The 27,839-nt window shown below is 40.6% G+C and overlaps 1 protein-coding gene across 1 annotated transcript in view; it reads right to left on the bottom strand.

Moving 5' to 3' along the window:
* Positions 1–27,839, bottom strand: part of CDH2 (cadherin 2) — a 259,251-nt gene that overhangs the window by 219,246 nt on the left and 12,166 nt on the right. The window contains exon 2 of the mRNA XM_083187475.1: positions 9,602–9,713. Coding sequence (XP_083043601.1) covers positions 9,602–9,713 — 112 coding nt within the window. The remainder of the gene's footprint in view (positions 1–9,601; positions 9,714–27,839) is intronic.

Genomic DNA, 27,839 nt, shown 5'->3' with positions numbered 1-27,839 from the left:
GTTCTTCCCTTCCTCTACTTCATCTTCAGTCTCCTCGACAATTTTGACACCTACTTCAGAACTGATGCTGATTTTAGTTCTACCAGCTTTACCCCTATTTATACTGTATTTTTAAACACACCCTGTACGTTACCTTGTAATTTGTTTTTTGTTTGCTATGTACGGCGCTGCGGACACTTTGCGGCGCCTTATAAATAAACGTACTACTACTACTACTACAGATGAGGTGATTTTAGGGCATTCTCTAAGCGATCGTACTAGGGAACGGGATGCACAAAGATCCGCCACCCCGTTCCGCCACACATCGCAGGCTACCGCATAGATAATTATCGCATATGCACTAACATATGCGTTAATTAGCGCAATGGACAGCCCTTATGTTAAGAGCTGCCCTTTGAGTTACGCCAGCAGGTCCCCGGCAGCTCCCCCTCCCTCCCTTACCCGGCTGATGCTGCTGCAGCTCCGCCTCCACCCGGAAGGGTACGTAGGGGCTAGTGAGGAGGAGGTCACTGGTCTGGGCAGCACACAGGTGAGGAGGAGGGGCGGGCAGTGTGCGTCATTGCGGGGTGGCAGGGGTCGGAGTGGGGTGGCGTGGGACGCAATAAGAAGCCCATAGGCTTCTATGGAATATCGACAGCTTTTTGGACTGCCAGATTCACAAATACAATATGGTTTCTGTTTCCATCTGATATTTGAAGGGAAGCACAGCCATGCAACTGTAGCCATTTTTATTCCTATGATCTCTGCCATAGGCTATGGAAATAATGGACCAGAGGTGATAAAAAAGCCAGTATTTTGATTGGTGAACAGAAGGGTACTTATTTACTTTATAATGTAGTTTAAACTTAGTGTTAAAGGAACCAAAAATTCCTAAAGAATATGGTGGAATAGTAGCACATTGCTCAGACAGTGCTTTATTCTAGCACAACAGAGCATTATTGTCTTGGGTGCTATCCTACCATTCTCTGTGTAAAGAATTACAGAACCCCATATAGGCAGTTCTGGTCATATTACACGTGAAGGAAAAAGAACAGGAACTTACAAAAAAAAGTGCTTGGATCATAATAACTGAGAACACATTAAATTAAGCAAATATTAAAAAAAGGGAAGCTTCTAATTTTGGAATATCTATTTCTGCACTTTTAATAGATTTTGCAAACTAGCACAAGTTTAATAGTCATAATGACTGTGGTCATGGGCTACAGATATAGGAAATGACTAATTATTCCCAGGAAGTCATCTGTTTGGTCAGTCAACATTTTTCGCAAGTGGTAATCTAATTCCCTTGCTACAGATAATTTCTATTGTAGGAGAGGAGTAGTTATAGGGTACAGATGCTAACTATAAACTAATGCACATAAGGCAACATTGACGTCCAATGTTTTATTCTGTGAATGGATATTCTTATTAGACAGTGATATTTAATCATATCTGCTCTATGAGAACAATAAAAATACTCAGAGCTCATTAAGGCGATTTGTATCTGAACATACACAACTTTATATTTGTTACATATTAGAATACAAATATTTTCATTTTTAGTATATTATAAGAGAAAAACAGGCACAAATTGAGAACAAACTAAAGTTTACAGCATTCTCTCCACTTCTTTAATAACTAGTGCAATTAGTGAAAACATTAAATGTAACTTTCACAATAACTTTTTGTGATTGTTTATGACTATGAGACCCTGATGAGGTCTCTCAATGGCTGCACCTCTACTGGCGCTAATGCCCGGTACACACCAGAATGATTGAGATCGGGAGCAGATCGTAAGATGATCCTATGACTGTCTTGCAATCTGTTAAAGCGCGCAATCTGCACACGATCTGCATAGGTTCTGCTCCCAATCCGATCCCAATTCGTACCCAGTAGAAGGTGTCGTGTCCAAATCCTACATGCTGCAGGTAGGATCTGAGAAATGGCCAAACGACCGGTGGGGCCGCGCATCGGATAGGAATCGGATAAGAAATGGCCTAAAACATGCCCAATTTCCATACAATCGGTTGAGATTGTATCTAAATCGGGTGTTTTGAGGCCAAATCGTTCTGGTGTGTAACCTACATTAGGCTGTGCAAAAAAAACAGACATTACAGAAGTTTTCATTGAAATTGCCCCATTTATCTTTCATGACAAATGATCAAAAAATTGTTGGCAAGAGTGGTCTTTTGACGGCCTATAGCTAATCCGTTTGGGCCAGGAGTTTTCACTAAAATGCATTATGCAATTAATACTAATTAAAGTTTTCCTACAATTTCTTCTCCAGTGCAATACCATTTTTGATTCATTACGTTTATAGTGTAATTTGTTTAAAAATGATTATATTTATGTCAATACAACAGTATTCTAGTTAAAGTTTCTAAGATAAATGCTAATATCCAGCATAACAGAAGACTGTTTTAAAGTGCGACCATATTAGCAAGTTGGAGCCCTCTACAATGGGGAAACGGTCATTTGGTCTACAGTATGTTGGTCGACAAGCATTGGGTCAACACCATTAGGTCGACATGGGGATATGTCGACATAGGTCTAGGTCAACAGGTCATTCGGTCGGCAAGCATTAGGTCGACAGTGTCTAGGTTGACAGTCAAAAGGTCGACATGGGGTTAACATACTGTAGACCAGGGGTTCTCAAACTATTTTGCTCTGGGACCCCATCAGACAATAAAAATTAATTACGGGACCCCATCAGACAATAAAAATTAATTACGGGACCCCAGAAAGTTACTGCAGAAGGTCATCATATCACATGTGTAGTCAGCAGACAGCACAAACATGGCAGCATTGTGGAGGTACAAAATGATGGGAGGGGTCTAAAATAACAGACTCCTTGAATCATTGACTGAGATGAAAAAAGTCATCAACCTGATGGTCAGCAAAATGGATTCGCGACCCCACAATGAGAAGGTCGGGACCCACTTTGGGGTCAGGACCCACAGTTTGAGAACCACTGCTGTAGACCAAAGGTCAACATACTGTAGACCAAATGATCTCAAACCCTACAACGGCCACAAGTTTCCTTAGAACTACTGTAAGCCATATTATGCATGTTTGTTATATAGTTAGCCTTCTCACTTTTGGATAATGCCAAGGTATAGGACTATGGGGGGTATGCAATGTGGGATCACGGCTGTCGATCCCAGCCGTCAGCCGTGAGCAGTCAGATCGACCGCATAGCAATAGACGTGATTCAATGTCCCGCCTGCCGATGGGCACAAAGGAGGCGTGGCTGTGAAAACGGCCGTGGATTGTCGATCTGCGGTCCGGATAACGACAATCCACGGCCTTTATCGGCAGTACGGGCCCAACAGCTTCTGAAGTTGTGCCCGTTATGCCGTGATTCCGCATCAATGCTGTCGTTAATGACAGCATTGAATAGGGAGCCGCCGCTATTTCCCACATTGGAAATAGCGGCAGGAGATTGCATACCCCGAATGTCCCTAATTTTACATCATATTCCAATAGAAAAACAGCAGTACCTCTCTCCCTCCAAAAGTACTGAAATAATTCAGAATGATATTATGGAGGAAGACTAAATGTAACAGAAAAGCCAGGTGCTTTGTACATTTCCAGGCCCTGTGAATTCAGTGTTGTATTAGTAATGGATTTAGTTAATTACACTTAAGGAGTTGATAGGTCACTAAATCCTGAACTGTACATTCATTCATTTCAGCTTTAGTGGAAGGAATGCAGGATGCTTGGTAGTAGGAAAGGCTACTAACTTATTAGCTCAGCAACACTGGGAAACAGAACATGTTCTCACAAGAATCTGCTCACACAGACACCATACGTCTCTAACAACAGGAAGTTCAAGGGAGAGTTCTACCCTTCATTTTTCTCATAATAGAGAAGCGAGTGCCAAGAAAGAAACTGAGATTGTCTTGTGCCATTTGTATTCAATGAATAAGCAGAAAATATTTTTTGGCAACAATATCCTTCTAGAATAATATTATAATTAAAAATGTGTTGGACAAACTGTTCAGGGATGGTTTGTGCATTTGTATGTACTATAAATAATCACACTGCTTTGTAACTTAAGTTCTCCTTCAATTTACCAGTAACAGTGCTAAGTTTTTTTAAATTGTGATTAAAATATAAATTTGCAGATTCTCCAACAAAGGTGTATCTACATTCCAGACTTCATGTCGTTTCAAGCTCCTTCCATATTCTGGTCATAGAATGTCAAACCAACATACCAGAGGGCCAAATAATTATTTGATAGGCCACAAATCTCGAGAATCAGTGCCCTGTCTCACCTGGCCTTTCACACACACACACACACACACACACACACACACACACACACACACACACACACACACACACATACAGACACAACAGTGGGACAGGATACAAGAACTGCAGGGAGTCAGGAGGAGGGATGTTACAGTAGGTAGGACATTGAAAATGAGCAGCTTGCTTCCAATAGGTTGTAGAAGCAACAATGACATTATATTGTTTTAGCTAGGCTTATCATGCTATCCCTTTAAATCTTGAAACTCATGGATTGTGCAAATACTGTGGCTGATCACAGCCAGGTAAAATACTGTCTTGAAGTCAGCCAGCAGGACACTAGTTCTTCAGTGTCCCCTGGTTTAAAGGGATAGTATGGTAAGCCTATAATTAGCACTCCTCCTTCAACCAATCTGAGGCAGTTTTCAGCTAGTCGCCAGTTCCTGGAAGATCCCTATAAAAGGTGGTGTGGATCTGCGGCTTGTTTTGGTCAGGTAACCTGACGAAAATTTGAAGTAATAAATTGAAACGTTGCTGCTATCTCCTGTTGGCTAGCTTTGTTCTGGATTATAATTGCCACGAGTGCCTCACCGCAAATCTCCTACCAATCCTCTGTGTAGGCACTGGCGCTGCTGTTTTTGCTGTTACAAGGAGTGCCAAACCCCTGTCCTCTATATAATATATATATATATATATATATATATATATATATATATATATATATAGAACAAAAGATACCCAGCGCAAAGTCCTAGTGTTTTTCAAGTATAAGTCCACATCAGAGTCCCACATGTGTGCAGTCTCTCTCTGGGATCGTGCCAATGATCCAGCGGGGAAAACTTGCAAAAGGAATAGAGAAGACGCACCAATGAGCAGAATGTAACAACACTTTACTTATGCAACAAATATATATATATATATATATATATATATATATATATATATTGAATTGATTTTGTAACATACTAAGTGGTGCAAATATATAGGATAAACTTGGTATATACATTTAGTCATGGTTTTTGTACAAAGCTACACTATGAAATATCCCCAAAGGTATTAAAATGAACAGTGCTTTCAATTTACTGCAAGCCTAATATAAGTGTTGGGATAGACAGAATTTGTTTCAAAATAGAAGCAAATCTTTCTGTGCTATATAATGCCTGACTGTTTGCATAAAGTATGTTTTGCCTGCACAAAACGTGAACTCTTTCTGTATTTAAATTCAGTTGCTGGTGGCAATTCTATTTTAAAAATGAATTAATTAGTTGGTTATCTGCTGCTCAGTGCTGTTTCCAAGCACCAATGAAGATTACTGACAATTCCATGAAGTAGGCTGGGATTAAAGGCATCCTATATTTTCTACAAATTAGCAAAATATTTCTGCTACCTCCCTTTCCAGTATGATTTAGATAGGTAATAGTATCGAGTTACTGTCTAATTAATAAAGCTGATTCACAGACAGAAGATACAATTCCTAAAATATAAGGTATACATGTTTTTAAATCATTGACATCATTAAACTGTAGTATGTGTTATCTTGTGGAAAGATAACGCTTTCATTCCTTCAGCTGGGGACGACTCAGCTAAGACCCGTTTCAGACTCATGGTGGAATCTGGTTTATTGCTGGGTCGATGATGTCACAGCACACAGGTGTAATGCCAATGCTAGGAGATGAGATCATCCCAATCACCGGCTCTTCCTATCCTGTAAACAGATCCTAAGTTGGATCGACCCTGGTTACCTGTTCACCCTGCACCGCAAACTGGGCGGAACCCGAGTTCAACACTGCTCGCTACCCAGATTGAAATGCCGGGTCTCTAACCCCTGATATTTTAATTGGCTCCTTTCGGGCTGAGCCTCAACCAGGGTTGCTGCGTGTTAACGTGCAATAACCCAGGATTTTCTGGCAATGTGGGGGGTATTGCCAATATCAGGGTGCCTGCGCATGGGCCACCGCCATTTGCTACACTTCGAACTCATGATCAATTTTTACTGACTCCTATTTTCAGGTAATTCAGTAGGCAAAGTAGACTGGTTATGGAATACTGCCACTTCTCCTACTGCTTCAGTTACAATACCAAAAAAATGATTGTACCAAACTACGACTTCCATTGGCTACATAATTGGAGATAGCCTTGGTGTTTAAGTGAAAGGTAAACCTATTTGTATGATAATTGACCTCTGTTACAGATGGTCATGAAACAAACATCTTTATTGGCTCATTAATGGTCCATATCACAAAGCAGTGCACTTGCATACCATTGCCTAATGAAAAACATTGCCGACAAAAAGAACCAAACTCTACCTACTAATGTCAACAAAGTGAGTACGGCATTGGAGTTGACTGTTACATTAGGTTACAATTAGCTACACTTAATTCCTTAAAAACCTGACAGATTCAGGCTAATTTTAAATTCTTTTACTAAACACATCACCTTTAACAAATTTATGCATTAGGCTATTAAAGCGGTAGAGGAACTGAGTACCTTAATTCAAAAAACATCTCCGTTCATCATTTCCTCCTGCATTTAAGTTTCAATTACAGTTGAAAAATGCAAAATGCTATGTGAAAATATCATTACTGTGAGCTATAGCTATACACAGTCAAGGTAAATCAAGTCTATAGCTTTTTGTTTCAAGAATCCATTCCTCTGGCACCTTCTCAATCCATCTAGCAAGATTTATATGCAAGATAGGAAACTAAAGGAAGAGAGATTGGTCCTTATAATCTACTTCAAAGCACTGGAAACTGAACCTTTTTATCAGCTCAACTACATCTAAATTAACTAAGCACAACAATCTCACAGACGAAATAACCTGAATATGTGTTTGCATAATACAAAACCTACACAGAACAAAAAAGTGTGATATTTTACAAATGAACTGATCAAACGTAAAATTAGATAGAAAGAGCTTTCTAAGTCAGATATAGACAAAGTGCTGTTATTAGAAAACATAGCTTTAAATCCATTGTGGCTTGGGCATACATATATCTCAGTAATTAGCCCATATTTCAGTACTTTCACAAGTTTTTAATATGGCAGTACGTACAGTGTATACTGTAGGTTAGCATTACTGCCTCACAGCACTGAGGTCATGGGTTCGCTTCCCACCATGGCCCTACATGTGCAGATTTTGTATATTCTCCCCGTGATTGTGTGGATTTCCTCTGGGTACTCCGGTTTCCCCCCACATCCCAAAAATATACTGGGAGGCTAATTGGCTCCAACAAAATTAACCCTAGAATGAATGTGTGTGTGTGTAGTGTGTGTGTTTGTAGGAAATATAGATTGTAAGCTCCACTAGGGCAGGGACTGTAAAGCGCTTTGGAACAGTTTGAACTATATAAATAACTGATGATAATAATAATAAAAAAATGATTTCTCGAATCCACCATACATGGCTGCATCCACAATTTGTAGGTAAAGTGACAGATAATTGATGTTAAACACTTTAGGGCTGATCTAGAGTCACAATGTACACAGTGTCCCTTGTGCAATTTCCCACTGTGCATACTCATAAACATCCTAGCATCTGATGTGTGTGACCTCTAGCATGTATATACATCACATTTCAAGACTTACAAACTAAAACTGAAATAAAGACTCGGAGACTTAGGTTTGGCAGAAATTGTTAGCTGATTTATTTTAGCACTTTTACACCCACCCAACCATAATAACACAAGGGAGGGAGGGCGGGAAACCCTTCAGGAAAAAGAGGAAGACTCCTCCCTTTCCTGCCCTGATATTACAGCTAACACTGCCCTTTCCTGAGTCCTTATTGGACCCCCGAGTCACATGCTTCCCAAGGTCACACAACAGCCTTGGATGTTTAACCCACTCCATGCCTATTGCAGACATTACGTTATTCGAAAGTGAACACAAACATATGCAGCTATGCAGAACCACAGCACTTTACACATATCAAACTCAAAGAGACAAAAAAGGGGTATTCTCACTTGGTAAAAATCTGCTATGTGGTTAATGCAGAACAGGCAGGTACCAGGCTTAGGATTTTGTTTTTTCCCTACTATTAGGCCGGTGGATGCTTGCGCCTTTGTATATTCAAACAAATGCGCTATTTCCCATGCAATATAAGCAAACTTTGCAACCAAATCCACATCAGATCCCGCATGTTTAAGCTATTGTGTCCTGATTGCTAGAGTGCTTATTTTAAAGTAAATAATGTGCAAATCTAAATTCTGTTTACTATTTTTTTTTATTGTTTTTTCGGTGTAACACATATATGGATTGCTACAGTGGTTCCTACAGTCACATACAGTACATTTCCCTAAGTCAGACGGTGCTCAACAACATATGTGCACAAGGTTCCGTGAAAGTTACACATTTTGTGCTTGGACATATAAATATATAATTTGCACATACACCAACAAGCAATGCAGGTATGCAAGTACTATCACATGTTTAGTATCCCTTATCCAAAATGATCTGGTCCAGAAGCATTTTGGATAATGGATTATTGCGTATTTTGGAAATTTGAGGGATACTCAATCTGTACTAGAATTCTATGTGTACTCCTTGCCAAAGTTACTTACTTAGAATCTCATTGTCTATTTTAACACTATTTAACTAACAGCTCATCTACACAGTTTCTCAAGCTTCATTTGAAACAGAATGAAACTTGAGAAAAGTGCCAAAGATATAGCCCAGCATAGAGAGCCATTGATCTCCATGGCGGACAGCAGTGATATACATGGCTCAGTGGCCGCTGCAGGAGAATGATGTCAGCATCATTTTCTCATAGTCTCCTCGGAGCTGCATAAATTACTGCTATCCCTGTGGATCAATGGATCTCTATGCTGTGTTATTCATCTGGAGGTTTTCTCAAGTTCCATTCTGTTTGGAACACAGCTTGAGAAAACATTCCTATATTTTACAGATTATTAATTTTTCACCCTTGATTGCTGACATAACATAGTGTATCAGTGCTTTACAAATGAAAGAATTTCCAAAACATGTCATTAATAACAAATGTGTAAAATGTATGTCTACCTTTTCGTTCTATGAGGCCAATTCAATCAGCCTCCAGCGGTTTTGCTTGTTAAATCACGGAAGGCTGATTTTGCTCGAAGCCTATGGAAGTGCGAGAAGAATCAGTCTACTACGGTACTATAACTGGCTAAGCAAGGCAACATCCAAACTGCCTACAGTGTTACCGAGGCTGAATTCAGGCCTATATCACTTTGTATTGGAACTAGCTCCATCACTTTTATCTACAATAAACATCTACACAGTACACATTAGAAGGGATGAAACTATTTGCTGGTCAAGATAAATAAAACATGTAAAAATCACTATCCAAATGACACAAAAAAGGCCTATATTATATAAAATTCTGCGACCTTACCATTTAAGAGAGGCTGCCCTTCGCGTACGCTCCTGTACACACTAGCGTGATAAACATCCTCAAGAAATCCTGTCTTGCATAATCTGGATCCCCCGAGTGCTTCAGCTGGTCCCTGAAATGTAACAGAATATGTCTGTTATACATACAAGCACCATTAACAACGGACGTTTCACTCGACATAAAATGTCTCTCGCTCCATCTCTGTACAAACAGCTTGTTTTGGTTCTAAAAGGTTTACAATTAGAAATGTGGGGGCAATGGGTTAAACTTTTTGATAACTGGAATGGAAAAAACAAGTCCCACTTGTCTGGTAAGATCTAAACGCTAAACAATCTTGCTTCTTTTAACAATTGAACTTAGCAGTCGTTGAGCCTTAAGTGGAATCATAGGGGAGGACAAAAATATACTTCCAGAGGAGATACAGCTGGCAGAAACCGTTTCACCATCGCTAAGTTATTTTCAGACAAGGCTACTCTATGTCGAATACCAGCCAATGAATCTGGACAAACATTAAACTTAAAAAGGTTTTTAAAAAAAAGTAATCAACAAGAGAACAAAAGGAAACTTGATCATTGTCAAGTGCATCGCGGCAGCAAAGCTAGATTAAGCAAACATAATGTTGTAGGAAGTTCCAACAAAAACATCACATGGTCAACACTTTATCTCATTTCAATTAAATTTTCAAGGTGAAATAGCAAATTAACTCTTTCCAAGGCAGCTAATACGATGTTTCTCTAACACTGTGAAAATGGGTGATTTAGGTGCCTTTGTATTGTCAACAATCTGAAATCCCATCCATCGTCATTCATACCGTTATAAAGAAAAACAAATGAAAAGAAGGTTGGCCTTGAAATAGGGTTTCGAAAACTGCTATGTAAAGAAATGCTTTTAATGGTTACATTGCCACTGGATAAACAATAAAGCACACATACAGTCATATATGTCACAAGATACATCTATAGAAGCATTGCTACAGGCGTTGTGAAGAAAACATATATTACAGTAGATGACAATATAACAGGAAAGTGATAATATATAAGAGATGATTTTATGTACATAACAAAAAGCATTTTGCCCTTGCTTATTGATGCTAAGGGTGATTATTTCAAGAATTCCATGAATTTACCAGAGAGAATAGACTGAGTAGTGACAGCATTGCATTCTCCATAGTCCTGTCTGCTCTTTCTCACTGGAGGAATGCAGGTGATAGAGCTGAGACTATCCAGTGACTGCACACCAGACAGGAAGCTCACAAGGATAAGACTGTTTTGACAATGACTATAATCACTGCACACTGTCAGTTATTTCAGCATGACAAACAAAGAGCTGGATATTGCCCAAACACCCTAAAGAAAAACTTCCTATGAGCTTCCTGTATACGCTCAGTATTTCATATATTCAGTACCTCATCGTCCCGATGCAATAGGTTGTTCCAATTATCATTTTTGACTGCTCTAACTTGAAATAAAGATCACTAATGATCCTTTACAATGATTGTACTGTGTTAGCGTTTCCTGTGTAACATCATGCACCAAAAAATGTCCCTCTTTCAAAGTGCACGTTGATTAAAGAGACAAGATGGCCTCAATGCGGACAATGCTAGAAAGCCTTCTTTATCTGCACAATCACAAAGAACAAGGAGAAAATGACACTGAGATGCAAAGGCCTGCAGTATTCTGACAGAGTGTAAATTACCACCAGCCTAGAAGTGGCAGTAATCAGTACTCAGGCAATACTTTGGAAGCATTTTGAAAAGTTCATAAATTTAAAAGGGAAAAATGTCAATAGGTGGTAATAAATCAATGTAATAATAAAAACATCTTCATATTGCTTTTATGCATGAGTTATTTAATACATAAATAAGGCTTAACGTATAATAAGAAATCAAAAACATTTGAATGAATTAAAAAGGTGGCTTAACCCTTGAGTGATGGGTTTTTCTGGGGCAGGACACACCTACCGGGGCAGGTTTTTCCTGCCCCAGAAATAAACACCCCAGACTGGGCAGACCACTGCATCTCACATCTCAAGGATGATCAGATACATTTTGAGCTTCAGGGCAAAAGCTGTAAATACTTATGTACATGTGATTTTTTTTTTAGGTTTTTATTTTTAGAAAAATATGCAAAAAATTGTTGTGGGGAAAGAATGAATTTATTTTATTTTAAGGCTGTAACATACCAAAATGTGGAAAAAGTAAAGCGCTGTGAATACTTTCCGGACGCACTGTACTTTATCTCTGTAGCAGAAGCGGAATGACATCACAACTTCAAGTCAATCAATCAAGTACATACACTGAGAAATTCTCTTCTATGCACATAAAACATATTGGGGCATATGTAAATAAGGTCCGGGTTTCCAGGGGTGTGGTATGCTGGATGACCTGTTTGCCTTGGCAAACCGGGACCCTATAAAGTGAAAATAACTCTTATATATAAAACATATTTTTTTGCTTTGATGTTACTGCAGCTAAGAAAGTTGCATATAGGATACTTATTACTATGGTAGGTACTGTATTAATAAAATAAACCACAATCTAATATGACTTTAGCCATAGCTAATAGGATTGTAGCAATTATCACTGATATCACAAATGCTATTTTAGGCTGTTAAAATATAGGCCCTTATTCAGATCTGACTGCAGTACAAATTTGTTTTCAAAATGGGCAAAACCATGTGCACTGCAGGTGGGGCAGATGTAACATGTGCAGAGAGAGTTAAGGTCCATACACACTGGGTGACTATGCCCAGTGTGTATGGACAGCGATGATGACAATCACTGCTGCGGGGAAAGCCGCTCAGTGCATACACACTGAGCAGCTTTCCCCCTGCCCGGTGCCGAAGGAGGGAGGAGGACGGCTTTGCATAGTGCAGAGCTATGCAAAGCCGTCCTCAAAGCCGCTCATCTGCTGGTATTACCAGCAGATGAGTGGCTTTCCAGGCGATGTTGCGGGAGCGCGCAGCAGCGCTCACCGATCATCGCTGGGGCATACACACTGGGCGGCTTTGAGCTGAAAGCCGCTCAAACAGGCCTCACCCAAATGTAACTCTCTCTGCACATGTTACATCTGCCCCACCTGCAGTGCACATGGTTTTGCCCATTTTAAGAATGAATAAGGGCCATAATGCTGCATAGTTAAACTACATACATTGCAAAGCAATTAAAATAGTATATTTTCCCCTAAGTTATACAAATGGACGGATTCTGTCCTACTGTAACACATTCACAGCCTTAACATTTTCCATGTGTGAGTTTAATCATAGGCAGTTAATACAGTGCATCAACTATAAGTATCATTGAATAAAGCAAAATAACAGCATTCATTACTGAATCTGCAACACAATAATGCAACTGTATATATTTTGTATGTCCCTCAATTATTCATTAGAATTTTGAACCATTCCAAGAACTAGAAGAAGTATTCTCTAAATTCATGCCTTGGGGTCACTCTTAGCCATTACCAAAACGAGTTCCCTTACTAAAGGTTCTAAGAGCCTGTGTATTCCATTTCACTGTACTGTGCAACATAATACAGCACTATCAGCTGCCGCGAGCGGACTATTCTTTTATATCCACAACACAAATCACTTCACTATAGTTGCTCTGAGTCCAGAGCTGTGTAATAAGTATTTTTAATGTAGTTTCTCGCTGCCTGACCATAAACCCATGAATCTGATCATGCGTGCGCTTTAACAAAGCACAAAAATGAGATTTAATTCTAGTATGATGTTTTTCCGCCATTCAAAAGGACACACGTTGGTTCGTGTTTCTAGATATTGTTGGTTTCACAACAAGAAAATCTTTGTTTATTAAAAATGCCTAAAAAAAACCAACTGTGTCTGTGTTCTTGTCTAACAGGTTAAAGTAAAGTATGAAGAATTAGTTAGCAGAAGCAAGCTGAGCTCAATGTAGACTGGCTTGCCGCCACACTGCCAAAGTAGATTTGAGAAGCTATAGTGGTCAGCTCTCCCACTGGGAATGCATCAAAGAACTGGGTTCGTAACGATTAAATTTCACCTGTGAGGAATTTGAGGCCCTACTACAGAGAGAAAATTGTACCAATAAGACAAAAGATAGATTTATTTCCAAATCTATACAGAAGCTGTCTGGGGGAGTGCAGATATTGAATTAATGTGGAAGCAAGTTCCATGTACAGTAAAAGGAAAATCTTTAAGTATTTGGTGCAAGCCAGGCCTATATTTCGGCACATATATTATCCAAAAAGTAAATGCTTCTGAAAAGTAATTTAAAGTGAATAAAGCCATTACCCGCACCCAGGTACGATATCGGCCATGAGTGAACAAATTGATCGTACACACTGAACGATATTGGTAAATGATATCTTTCAGTGATGTCATCAGGACCCGCTAAACATGCAGGTTGTTGGCTATACAGCCGAAATTGACATGCATGTTCAGCCGACGTGTGGGGGGGGGCTCGGGCGTTAACGATGACCGCAAACGTGCATCAATAACAACATTAATCACACACACTGCCTGTTTTTTTAATGGTATCGGTCAGAAGGGCCCTTCTGAGCAATATCTTTTAAAAAGTATTTTAGTGTGTATGGGGTTTGACGTTACATCTGTGATTGCAGAGTACTCAGCACCTGTTATCTTTCTACAATATGCTTGTTTTGGCCTAACGGCTTCTTCACTTAAGTAAACCACTATATAAAATGTTGGTGCATCATAAACAAGTCATTAATACTGCTTTCACATTGCCTAAAAGTTTAAGACCCGGTATTTTGAATGGTATTTAAACCGGGTCTTAACCACTTAACCCCTTTCACATTGCAGGTGAAAGCAGGGAGGAGAACAGGGCAGACAGTAGCTAGGCAGTGCAGTGCATATTTAATGAGTGGGACCCGCTCATTACATATGCACATATGTAATGAGCGGGTCCCGCTCATTTAATATTCACTGTGCTTATAACCAGCTCATTGCTCACTGCTGCCTGAGTCCTATATACTGGTTCAGAGCCGTTCACACTGCATAAAAAACATCTCTGAACTGTGTAGGACTCTGCTTTTTACCCGTTTGCAAGTACCGGTTATTTGTAACCGGTAAATGCAGACTGGCGCTTTCACACTGCAGCTCTAACCGTTTTAAAAGGCTAAAAAAACAGCAATATACCGGTTAAGAGCTACAGTGTGAAAGGGGTATTAATTAGAGTACATGCATCAATACATATAAATAGAATTGTAACAAGTACAGTGTATGAATATAGTGTAACAATGATTACAGTTGCAAACCCATGAAGAAATTAGGTTTTTGGTGTAACCACCATAGTGAACTGCAAGAAGTTTCAAGAAGATGTTTTTTTCCCTTCAAGTTGCTTTACAATGATTTACAGCTTGCTAAGTGTGATGGCATTACTACAGCAACCACAGTTATACAGCTTACAGTGGGTGGCATGTACCAAGCATTTGTGGTACATCCCACCACAATTCACATTGATACTAATAGCATATGTACTAACGTATGCAATTAGTATCGCAAAGGGCAGCTCTAGTGATAAGAGATGCTCTTTGTGAAGCAGCAGGTGGGGGGTGAGTGGGTCCCTGCGGCTCTCCCCCTTGTCCTGTACCCGGCAGATGGCTGCAGGGACCGCCGAGCTATTCCCTCCCTGCACCGGGAAGGGGATATTCCGGTTCTAGGGAGTTGGAGGTCACTGGTCTGGGCAGCATAGAAGGAGGCTGCACGGACATTAGGTGAGGAGGGGCAGCCCGGATAGTGTGGGGCGGCGAGGGATGCCAACTAGAGCTTTGTGCGGACTTCTTGGAGAAGTCACCCCAGTCGCTTTAGAAGCTGATTGGTTGATACTTTATCTCAGTCCACTTTATCTTTTGAAGGACCACTTTATTTGCATAAAGGGGGTTAGTCAGACCTGATTGCTGGGCTGTGAAATCGCAGGCCGGGCGATAATCAAACTACCATGCATGCTCACAGTACGCATGCATAAGGCCATCCAGCAATTTTTTAATTTTTAATCGCTAGCCATACTCAAGTTGATTGACAGGAAGCCTGTGTTTGGGGGTGGTAACAGGATGTTGTTATCAGCGAGTGTCAAGTAAAATGCAGGCGTGCCCAAACATATTTGGGAGGGTATGTGACGTCAGTTCTGGCCATGATCAGCCTGTTTCTATAGCACCAGCCGAGTAGGTCCTGTGTTACGCACAAACTGCACAAACTGCACAAACTGAAAAAAATCCTTCAATGCAGAGTTTAGCATGGCTTTGCAGGTAATCGTCAACCTGCGATATGTCCACAGGCCTTTTGCTGCCTTTCACAGGGCGGGATTTTACTCTGGTGGGTGGCAGCTGTCTTATCGCAGGAGGCGGGGAGGAGGAGTGCTGTCGGCGGGCAGGCGGCTTGAGGGCGGCGGGATGGCGGCAAATACTCACCCCTGTTGCTGGTCCTCTGTGCAGGCCGGGTATCCACACAGGCAGCAGGCGCAGATGACAGGTTAGATGGCGGGTGCAGATGACACAGCTCTCTGGCAGCAGTGAGGGCACCGGAGAGCTGCGTCATCTTCATCCACCACCTTTCCTGTCATTTGCACCCGCCGCCTGTGTGGATCCCCGGCCTGACAGCACACGAGAACCGGCAACCTGGGTAAGTACCCCCTATCACTTTCACACTGGCCAGGTTCCCGGGTTGAACCCGGGAACAATCCTGCTCCATAGCAGGGTTGAAATTTTGGCCCGGGTACCTTACACCCCAGCCAACCCGGGAAATTAGGCTGGTGTGAAAGGGGTATAACTAGCATTACCTGATATCATTCTGCTCTATCTGAGATTGTCTTATTCACATTAGTGCAGTCAAAAACATAATTCCTTCAAGGAACACAAGAAAAAAAAAAACATTTGCACAATGTATTAAATGCATTGCAGTTATCTTTTTCAGTCCCAATGTCTGTTTTTAAACATGCTAGCTTCATACCGGTAATTATTTTGCTGCATTGTCACTGGAATTCTGTGCATTAACCACACCAGAGTCAAAATGCTGGTCTCATATATATATATACTAATGACAAGCCATTCTTGTGGGGTTTTTTCACAAGCAAAAATTGCAATTGGCAGCTACCATTGTCAGTTCACACAATGGTCACAAAAACAAAGACTCGTGGGCACAAATAAAAATCTCACTCAATTCCTTTCACTGGATTTACTTCAAGTTTCTAAAAAACAAAAGACAGCACAATGTCCTCAAACAATCCCTCATTAAGACTCTGAAGAGACAAACTTTCAAAAGATGAGACAAACTCTTGAAAGAATTTCCCATTTCCTGGCTGAGACTCTTACAGAAGAAGAGGAAATGAAGGTAAACAAGTACTATAAGGCTGACTTTATTTGAAGGTTGCAAAACGGCATAACAAATTTAATAAACACAAATAAAGGGTAAAGGATTTCATATTTACTCATATAGTCTAAGCTAAAAGGAAATTGACAGAAACCAGGACGGCCAAGGACAGATTAACCAAACAAATTGCATCTATTCTTTTTGAAGCGAAAGGGGTTTTGCTTGTTTTATTTTTTAAATATGCTCTTTTGATTATTTGCAGATAAAAATATTTGATTTGGTTCTATTTTACTACAAGGGTCAATAAAAAAACCTTAATGCGCAACAAGCTTTTACATAAATGGCAGGGGTTTTTTTTTTATTTGGTTGTCCACTTTAATGATACACCCAGCACCACTGAAGGTGCTACCCACCTCCTGGCTCAGTGTATCAGAAGAAATGGCAGAAAATGGGGGTAATGGAGTACAATGGTAAAGAAATGGGTATATCAAATATCCAGATGGATAAAACAGCAAAAAGCATCTAAGTTTTGAACTATTGGATATAGAGGCAGTCAAGAGGGATTTTGGTCAGCTTCCCAAGTTGTCAGGTAATCGGTGATCAGCATCCCGATTGATGAATATGCGGGGAGTGGTAGTAGGTGGCCGGAAAAGGGGGGGGGGGGGGGGTTACATTAAGGCACTAGTGGGAGAACTTACAGTAAGGTTGGGGAGCAGGGGGGATTTAAGGTTAGGCTGTGGGGAGTTAGGGTCCGGCTGTGGGAGGTGGAGGTTTGCCGGGGTTGGTCTTTTGACCATTGACCATTAAGAGGTATGACAGAGCTCCTTTTATGTGTCATACAGGTTACAAGGATGAGATCAGGGGTAGAGGATACAGATCTGCTCTCTCTGTAGAGCCAAGGAGCCCAAACTTGACTGAACATATACCACCTGTCATTGATATGATAGGATGTTTCCTCCAATTTGTGTGTCTATGATGGATACAGAGTATGTAGTGCATACCAGCCCCTGTTTTCAGGGGGACCCTGCACTATAATAATAATAATAATAATAATAATAATAATAACAAAATTAACGAATAAGTTGGTCCTGTCCAAAGAATAGAAAAGGACTATGTACAAAAACTAGGAACATGCACAAAGGTAGCTGTACCAAAATTCAACATATTTTGTAGCTACTGAACAATCTTCAATCATTTTGCTTAATAAAATTCTCCAGTAACATTATTGGACATTGTATGTCTGACATAATAACCAGTCACTTCACTATGCGTGTAACACAAATGTATTCTTTTTTTTATTCATAAGTTAAAAAGTGAGGGCTACACGAACGACATCTAGTACTGAATTATCCAGCTGAAATCGCTATACTACTATATGCTCCTTTATGCTATTAATCACCTGAGATTGATCTATGTAATGAGATTTCAGAGAGATTAAAGTAGTATTTCCTGAATTGAATTGCCTGGGAACAAAATACCTGAATGAGTGAATAGTCAGTCAACCATTTTAGTCAATGAAGCCAACACATCGCAATCATAATGCAGTACTGGTGATGAAAGGCATAGCTATTTATATACAGCAAACCAAAGTGATTGGAAAGACCCCCTATAAGGTTCTGCATAATATACAATTCAAATTGCAGATCCCCTGTATGCCCAGAACAGCCTTTCAAACATGGATCTGGTGATGCTGTAAAAGTCTTCTGAGAAATGATCCGGAAAAAATATCAGGGTACGGCCCTTGTTTTATTATGCAATTAATAATCTCTCTCTATAATGAAACTGTCCCACTGACTAGTCACAGCTATCATGACATTAGTTAGAACAGGGGTACAAAACATTTTTACCCCAAGGACCACACGGGAAGACAAGAGGCAGATTTACTATAAAGCAATCTAGGCACCTGCCAAGGGCCCCAGCAGGTCTTAAGGTGCTCCATATAGATATCCTGCCCGTCCAAAATGTTCCCATTGCGTGACTACCGTGTGACATGATGACATCACATTGACCACGTTAAATACCAAAGACCCTTTGACAGGATATAAAAAAATGTTTGGATGCATCAAATGGTTTATTTCACTGTATGCATTGAGTTTACTTTAAATGCGACACATGTATTAAGCCTACTTCCAAAAGGCCTAGAGCCTGATTTGTACCCAATGCTGATGTTCACGTAGCTGAACATTTATTGGTAGACTGTACAGACGCCAAGGAGTAATGCCACCTGCAATCAGCAGCAGAAATATAGTCCTATGGATTCTTTGAGGGAGGGGGGCCCCAAACCAGTAAGGTCTTATACCGCCTCTTGGGGAGACGGAACTCATTGAATGCTCCACAATAAAATCTAACTTGTTAAACATGTACAAGATCACAATATATAACACAATCTCATACGTATTGCCTCAGTAATCAAATTAATCAAATAAAATACATCTAAATGACATACAACATAAATTACATAATACCCCATATGAATATCTGAAGTAAGAAACAACAAAATATGCTAGCTAGAAAACATAACTGCAAAAATACAGAGGTAAAAAGGAAAATGGAAGGCGCTGAATTAGATTACAAAGCAATCTCTACCTGGTGCGAAAAAATAAGTCAAATGGAGAAAAGGCAGAGAATGATTGTTGTCGGGGGGGGACTGGGTGGATAACATCAGAAAGGGGGCAGGGCAGAGTGGTGGCACATTGTTTGGGGGTGGAGGCATGTACTTGGGGATGATGCAGCCTCCAACATTTAGTGTTAACGGGACTCAGGTTACCCATTCACACTGCCCAGCAACCTTGGTCCGACCAATGTAAAACCCTTCTTTTAACCTGGATCGTACTGCCAGGTTGCTTTTCAAAAGGCTTTTTCACACCGCACAGTGACCCGGGTCAGACCCGGGTTATTTGTCTGGTGTGAAACGGGTATTACAGTGTCACCACTTCAGCCTGCTCCAACAGTGACTAGTATGAAATTTGTGTTACTGAGACAGCAGCAACAAAAGGATGTTACAAAAGACTGGCTGGAGACAATACACTTCAATACATGGAAAATTCATATTTTAGGATGACTTTTTAAGAAGTGGAATAACTGTTTTTAATTACACTGCCCGAAATGTCCCCCCCAAAAAGCATGGCTTATAATGCTGTAAGAGTAAATTGTGCCGGTTCTTAGCACCTACCCGAATAGAAATGCAAGTGTTTCTATATAATTTAAAGCTGCTATACAATTCAGAGCTCTTTGGAGACCACTGTACAGTGGATACGGTCGCACATGGATCAATATATCCTGTTCTCTAAATAGAAAATGGTTTCTGGCATATAACATACTGAGCTCTGGAGATGAAAAACAGTATTCACTATAGTAGCAAAGTGCCTGATGGCATCGCAGAGGACTCTGGAACGCCTCCTAGCACTCATTTTTTTTAACAATGCCCACGGCTGCTGGTGTTTCATCTGATGTCTTCAAACAAGTCAAAGGAGGTAGGAAAGGAGGAAGGATATTAGCATTCTTAGTGGCAGTAAGAATACGGGTATACATATAAATATATATATATTTCTTCAAATACAATTTCCCATTTAAAGACTTTATGAGCCATCTCGCAGAGGAGTATATAAAGCCAATGGCATATCTATAATGGGAGCAGGGTGCATGGTGCCACATATCGCACATTCTGACCCATATAAAATACTCATCTCTGTGGACTCGTGTTGCCGCTCATAGATGGTGCAGTGGATATTTTCCCGGAGATATTCGCATGCACTGTACAATACTGCTGTACCATGTTCCCGGAGATCTGTGCATACACAGTATACTCTGGCAAAGGGCTAGAATCTACTGGACTACAATATAGGAGGGGGCAGAATGCACACAGATCCCCTTCTATATTAAACCCCCCCTGCAGAAAGCATATTGTAAAAATCTATCTACTGTATAATAACAAGTCCACATTAGTGAGAGGTTATGTATGGAGCTATAGTCTACAATAAAGAAAGGATCTTTCAGTATGAATAGAAGCAGTGCTGCAGAAGTAAGTGGAGAAAATCCCAAGACTAGCTGAAAGATGTACCGCAGAATGGCTGATTTAAGTGAAGCAAAGAAAAAACATATTACAAAGAATAAAGAGTGTCTGAAGACTTCCTTATGTACTTTCAGGTATTTAAATGTTCTTCAATAATATATCCAGTGCTTTAAAGTAACTGTCCTTCCATCTCTACTACTGATTTATACAGCGAGTGTTCTACGCCTTTAAACAGAACTTTCATCTTCAAACTTTCCGATTGCAATAACCTACAAAAAGAAACTGGAGGGGTGTATTTAGTTTTTAAGATCAATTATCCAATTCATATGGATTACTGCATGTGGTCAGTAAAAAACAGGAAAACTGGGAGAGCAGTGGAAATGGGTTGTGTTGGAAGATCTGCTTAAATAACTTTGCATTGTCACCCATGGGAATACATACCATCCCCCTCACCTCTCACAGAGGGTCCCATTTAACAAATGGGTTATGGCCTCCTTTCAGTATTTAACAAACAGCTGTGCACATAGGTCAGCTATTTGCCTGTGTACCGCTTAATTCTTCTATAGATGACAAGAGCGATACAATTCCCATTACCTGCAATGGGGACTCTCAACAGAAGCCTTTCCCTGTTCAAAGAAGCCTTCCAGGTATTGCCCCTAGACCCCGACAGGTGAAGATATACTACAGTATGTACAGACTAGGCTTCAGGCATGTGTATGTCACAGCAACCCGTTGCTGACAGGATGCAGATGAGTAGGTTATATCATTGGACCTCTGTGGAGAGGTAACTTATAGCAACGGCATATTTATTAGTATCACTGCAAATTTAAATGTAATATGTCACGGGTAATATAAGTGGGGGATTTATCAAAGCTTGGGCAGAGATAGTGGAGAGAGAGAGAGAAAAAGTACCAACCAATCAGCTTATATTGGCCATTTTACAGGCTGTGTTTAAATATGATTAATCAGTACTTTATGTTCTCTACTTTATCTCTCTCCCACTCTTCCCCTGCACACCTATATATTATAAAACAGTGGTGTCCTCCTGTAATAGCAAGCCGACGCACTAATATCCGTACTCTCATTCCTACTAGAATTGAGTCGTCTACATCTGCAGCACTACAACAGGCCTTATAGAAGGGTTCTCAGTGCTTTTCACAGGACTCTATTAAAGCATTTTGGACCCGAGTCTACCAGAACTATTACCCAGCACAAGAGCCCTTTATATATAATGGAGAGTGAGCTGCTCTGGCTTCATTTTCAATGTCTGCACAGTTTCACCACGTTGGGTCACTCTGCGGCTCTAGTGATGGATGGCCTGGTAAGCAGCAATGTACACTCACAGGCTAAAGCAGACTTGTAACTATCAGAACCAGTTTACATGTTGTAAAAGCAAACAGGACAAATTACGGACAGATCTTAAGGAATAGTTTTTTTTTTATTTTAATCTTGTATTCTCCAATATACAGTAGAATAGACTTGATATGTATGATATGAGAAACAAGTCCCTTGAGATGTTTTCACAGCAACACAGTAATCAAGTTATGTGGATTTGTAAAGTCGTTACTTTGTTTTCGGAGTTTAGTGCTAAATGATATATAAATTGGGAACCTATGTTTGCAGTTTGACAGCTGACAGGGGAAACTGAACAAGACCAGGCATAAAAAGCACCGGCATAATATATACCCAACAATAATAAGGAAATTCTAGGCAATGACAGAAAAACACTTGCCATGATGCTATTTCGTGTTAAGCTGGGTATACATTAGACGACAGTGCCAACTGCTTGGAACTCCTTGACCAACGATATAGTGCATACACAATAAACAATATCGTTCAGTGGCCACATCCAGGATTTTAATGCATGTACAGATGATAGAGGGGTTCGATTACTTACGGTACTGTGCATCATTACCAATATAGTGCGTACAGTACACAGTACAGTATAGTAGCATGAAAATGTAGTTAATGGTATCGTTATCGGCATATCGTTAACGATAAACGGCTAATGTGTACACACCTTTAGAAGGCTGCAGTGCAATCGTGTTCAGGGATTGCTAGATCCTTGAATCATGCAGCATGCTAGAGAGGAACCATTTTTCAGATACAAATGTCAGGATAAAAGTAATTAAGTAAAATGCATGCTTTTTCAGTAGCAAAACAGATGTTTCAGTGCCCTTTTATTAAGGTAACTAACATTTATAAAGCTCCCTTGCTTCGAAAAATGACACAAAGTGATGTCTAGATGTAGCACACAGCACCGATAAGCAAATGTGAGATGTATAAACAAACCAAGGGTACCAAAACTGATCAACCACTAGTGATAGATTGTGCAAATGTGCGACTGCTGTCATCACAGGAACAGCAAAGCAAAATCACAGCAAAAAGCAGTAATCTATGAACTGCAGGGAAGAAAAAGCAATTGCAGTAATTGGTTGCAGTGGTACATGTGACTACAGCTACCAATCACCTGGGGAAAACAAAGCAGTTCAGCTGCAACTGGTCATCTAAATAAACGTAACTGTCCATGACCTATCAATCTCTATATAAAGCAGTACTGCCAGCAAGCCCCACAGATATCAGCAAAGTTACCACAAACATTTTCAGAATATAACATGTTAAATGTCGGCATTTTGACCATGTCGGCCAATTCAACATGTCGGTATAATGAATGTCAGTATATTGATAGTGTCGGTATTAATTATTAATAATCGTTGGTAAAATGTCAGTTGGTAAATTGACTGCATTCTGCTCTGGGAGCTGCTTAGACTTGTGTACAGCCCGTATTCATTGCATGTGCCTTCTAATTTCCCCCCAACTACAGGACGGGTCTAAGGGTGTGACAGCAGGACATTGGGCCAGATTCTCTAAGCTTCAAAAGTGATAAAATGGAGAGTGATAACCAGACAGCCAATCAGCTCCTGTCTGACATTTTTCAAACACAGTCTGTGACATGGCAGGTAGGAGATGATTGGCTGGCTGTTTATCACTCTCCATTTTATCATTTTCGAAGCTTAGAGAATCTGGCCCATTGTCTGAAAAATGGGCCTGACCCACCAAAATTGTGACAGTGGGTAGGTATGCATAGTATTATATTTCAGTATGTTCATTAAGGGAGGTATTCAATGCCGGACGATATTTTAGTACTTGGAAATATTGGGCCACACTTATTCCCGCCACTACAGATTTGCCTCTTTCAAAATTCGAATCTGTATTTGCTGAAATAGACGCTAAATTTGTGAGTTAGTGTCCGATTCCGTGGAAATAGACCTGGATTGGTTTATGAAAATCTGAAAAAATTGAAAAAAAAATGAATGGATGGAATGCAGATTTCATCGACTCTGCGTGAAAATGGCAGATATTTCCGAGGATTGGAAATTTCTGCTGGAATTGAATGTCCCTTTAAGAATGCTTTGCATTAGCCCAATACATAGGTAGAAGGTCACTTTAACCAATGTCAAATCCTATTGCGCTATTTAGCAACACTAAGGCCCTTATTCTGGTTGGTGCGGATATTCCCGCATTCTTACGGAGCGGTCCGCACGCCACGGTGTTTTGCCGCATGCGGCCATCGTCCGTAGAAACGCCCACGTGTCCTCCGCATTCGGACGGACTCACTCTTTAAGAACAGGGCGTGTTTACGGACGACATACAAACCATGCGTGTGCGGGAGAAACACTCCGATTCTGCACGGTATTACAGAGTATTACAGAGTATGCACGGGAATACCGCATCCGAACGGGAGCCAAGCGGTGCTACCGCCCGTAAGCGGAGTATTTACGCCAAACAACCCACTATGAAGTATTTTTTTGATTTTGTATTTTTTGGTCATTGCATCACAGTGGCATTGACTGTGACATGTATCGAAATAATTTTTTTTACTTTACCCAAAAATGTGTGGTTTCATGAGTACATGTCGAATACACATGTGTATTGCTAGTATTAATATTCTGTCATGTCCATTGTTAGCAGTTTTAAAGTGTCTGACAAGTACAGGATATGTGGGTGTTTAGTAAGGGTTCCTTGAAGCAGCAATGGTTTCAATTAAAGCACTGACAAGCGTCCTATTAGTGAGTAATGAGTAAAGGAGTAGATTCTATTGGGTTCAGGTGTTAAAGCTTGTAGTCATTAGGCGTACGTTCGCCTACCGCATGAACGAGTGGTGTCCGCAAAGCAATAGTACACTTGTGGACACCGCACATTTCTGCCCTTTTTCATCGCGTGCATTCGGAGTGGTATCCGAATGTACGCCCCCCAACATAAGTGTACTCCCCCGTGTCCGCCCATGTTTCCGCCCCGTTTTGCCCACTTTGAAACTACGCCCATGTGCCATTCCGCATGACGCCCATAATACGCCCAGATTTCCCGACTGATTGCGGGGAACAGTTTTGGACGGGATTTGGCCGAACTGGTACGGAGTCTAGGCGTGGCACATGCGCGTTGCGTTCTCCACGCATGCGCAGACGCCGAAAAGACGCGATCCGTAAGAATGCGGTAAAGTCCGCGTCAATCAGAATAAGGGCCTAAGTTATTGATAGCCCTGTTATCGTAGTACCAATCTCTAACGGTTAACTTTTAAGATTTTTTTTTTCATACATATTCTGGTCTACATTTCCCTACTGCTGCTGCTACTGAAAGATCTCTCAACATCATATGTAATTCTGCTGAGATGATTTATGAAGTAGTCATCTTTCTGACAGTTTCATCAACAAGATGCATAAAAAAACCCTAAGATTTTATAAATATATACATGTATATATAAATATATTTATTTTGGTTTTACTGCTAGAGATTAAGGTGTAATAATAAAATATGATACTAATCCAAAATCCGTCTGTCACACAGGCAATGGGGTGCGTTATACTTAAAAGAACGGTTATATCACCTAATCAGATTTACGTAAGCCCAACCGTTTTCAGCAAGACATACATTAGGTGATGATAATGCTCTTTAGAAAGCTCTTGGTGGTCAGCTCTTTCGTGGAGCCTCTTTATCACACTGTCTGGTACGTCACTTGATAAATGCAAGAATCTCCTCCACTTTCTCCAAAAATCTCTCACTACTGATATCAGAGCAGGCTCCACATATACTAGAATCATTAACCATTTTATGTAATGGCTTAAATATGCAGAATGTCTTCATAAGTACTATGAGGAACCAGAAATTTAAATAAAGTTTACAATGAACAGAATTATGTCTGCCTTGTCTCATTTTGACTTTGCTGGCCTGCTAAAGTGTAAGTAAATGATACTTGTCACTTGCGAGCCATGCAGGCATATCCTTTGTTGTCTTAATGTTTCATATATCAATTCTTAAGAAGAGAGTTTTATAACTATTTACTAATTCCTACAACTCCAGACCTGCACATAAAAACATAAAACATAAACATAACGTAACATAAAAACAGGCCAATATTATGACCAACTTCCCAGACGGCCACACAGTTGGCCATAGATCATAAGATTTCAAAATTGTATTTATAGTTTTATAACAAAACGGAAATGTTTCTATTTTCATGTATTTAGGGAGACATTGGGGCTGAATGAAGTGGGGGTGCACATGTCTCTGGTCACACCAACGCAGCACCGGTTACAGCTGCTCCCCTTCTCACTTTAGGCCCTTAATAATTTTCAGCCCTAACCCCATGTAGCCCTTAAGCTGGGTACACACTGGGCAATATAACGTTAATGATATGGATGATATTGATAAGGATATTTTGTGCATAGGCACATCCTTGGGTCTTTAGCAGCTCCTTGTGTTGTCTGTACATGCAGCTCAACTGGACTGCATGTAGGGAGCGGGGGACAGTGACGGCACTGACCGTTATCGTGAACGATATCGGTCAGTGTGTAAGCGCTATATCCTGCGGCACCGCTGATATAGTTAACTGTTGTGTACCCAACATTAATCAGGCCTTGCTGGTAAAGTGGTTGGTGGAAGAAACACTGGTTCAGTCCACATAATATCTACCCACAGTGATGCATAAATGTAAAGAAATAATGACTGTATTTATTTTAGTGTCCAGCAAACAAGTGCTTACTGTATTTTGCCTTTTCAACCATTTATGTGAATCACAGTAGGCCCTACTAACCATTATGGTTTGTAAAGCATTTGTTTGCCATTCAAGGTGACAGAATGGATTACCGAAATGTTGCTTAATTGCAGGAACTTGAACTAGGCAAGATGATAATGTCAACATTCTTGCTTGCAGAAGTCCCAGCTTACAACGGAACATATTAACTAGACAAGCACATACAAAAACACATAAAGACAACTGAGTCTGTACATAATTACCACATTACTTTTCTTATAGGTAGGTAACTAACTCAGAGGGATGAAATAATGGATCGTAAAAGTTGTATGTTATCTCATGTCAAAATACCTTCCCTCTCACATTCTATATCTTCCTCTCTCTGGTAACCACCTTCCAGTCCCAACAACAAAACTTCTCCTGTGCTGCTATCCACTCTATTCTACCTGACCAGAGTCTCACATAGGGGTAGATTTATTAAGCTTGGTGAAGTAATAAAGTGTCTGGCTTTTATCACCGGCCAATCAGCTCCTACCTGTCATTTTTCAAACCAAGCCTGTAACTTCACATTTAGGAGCTAATTGGCCGGTGATAAAAACTGTATCACTTCGAGCTTAATAAATCTGCCCCACTATCTTCAAATATTGAAACATTCTCACTTTGGCCCTTATTCTGGTTGGTGCGGCCGGAGCCGCACACGGTGCTCCGGCCGCACAAACCAATCCCCGCCCACGAGACGGATCGCCACGGCCGTCCGTACACGGACGGCTGGCGATCCGCATAAAAATGGTGGGGCGTACGCCTCCACCATGGTGGGAGCTGCCCCCTGCATTCGATGGTCGTCGACCATCGAAGGCAGGGCCGCACGCCACAGCAGCTCCCGCAAGCTG

The sequence above is a fragment of the Crinia signifera genome, chromosome 5 (genome assembly GCF_055691185.1).
Source record: "Crinia signifera chromosome 5, ASM5569118v1, whole genome shotgun sequence".
Classification (NCBI taxonomy): Eukaryota; Metazoa; Chordata; class Amphibia; order Anura; family Myobatrachidae; genus Crinia; species Crinia signifera.
Note: the sequence above shows the minus strand (reverse complement) of the source record. Positions and strands in the feature narration are given on the sequence as shown.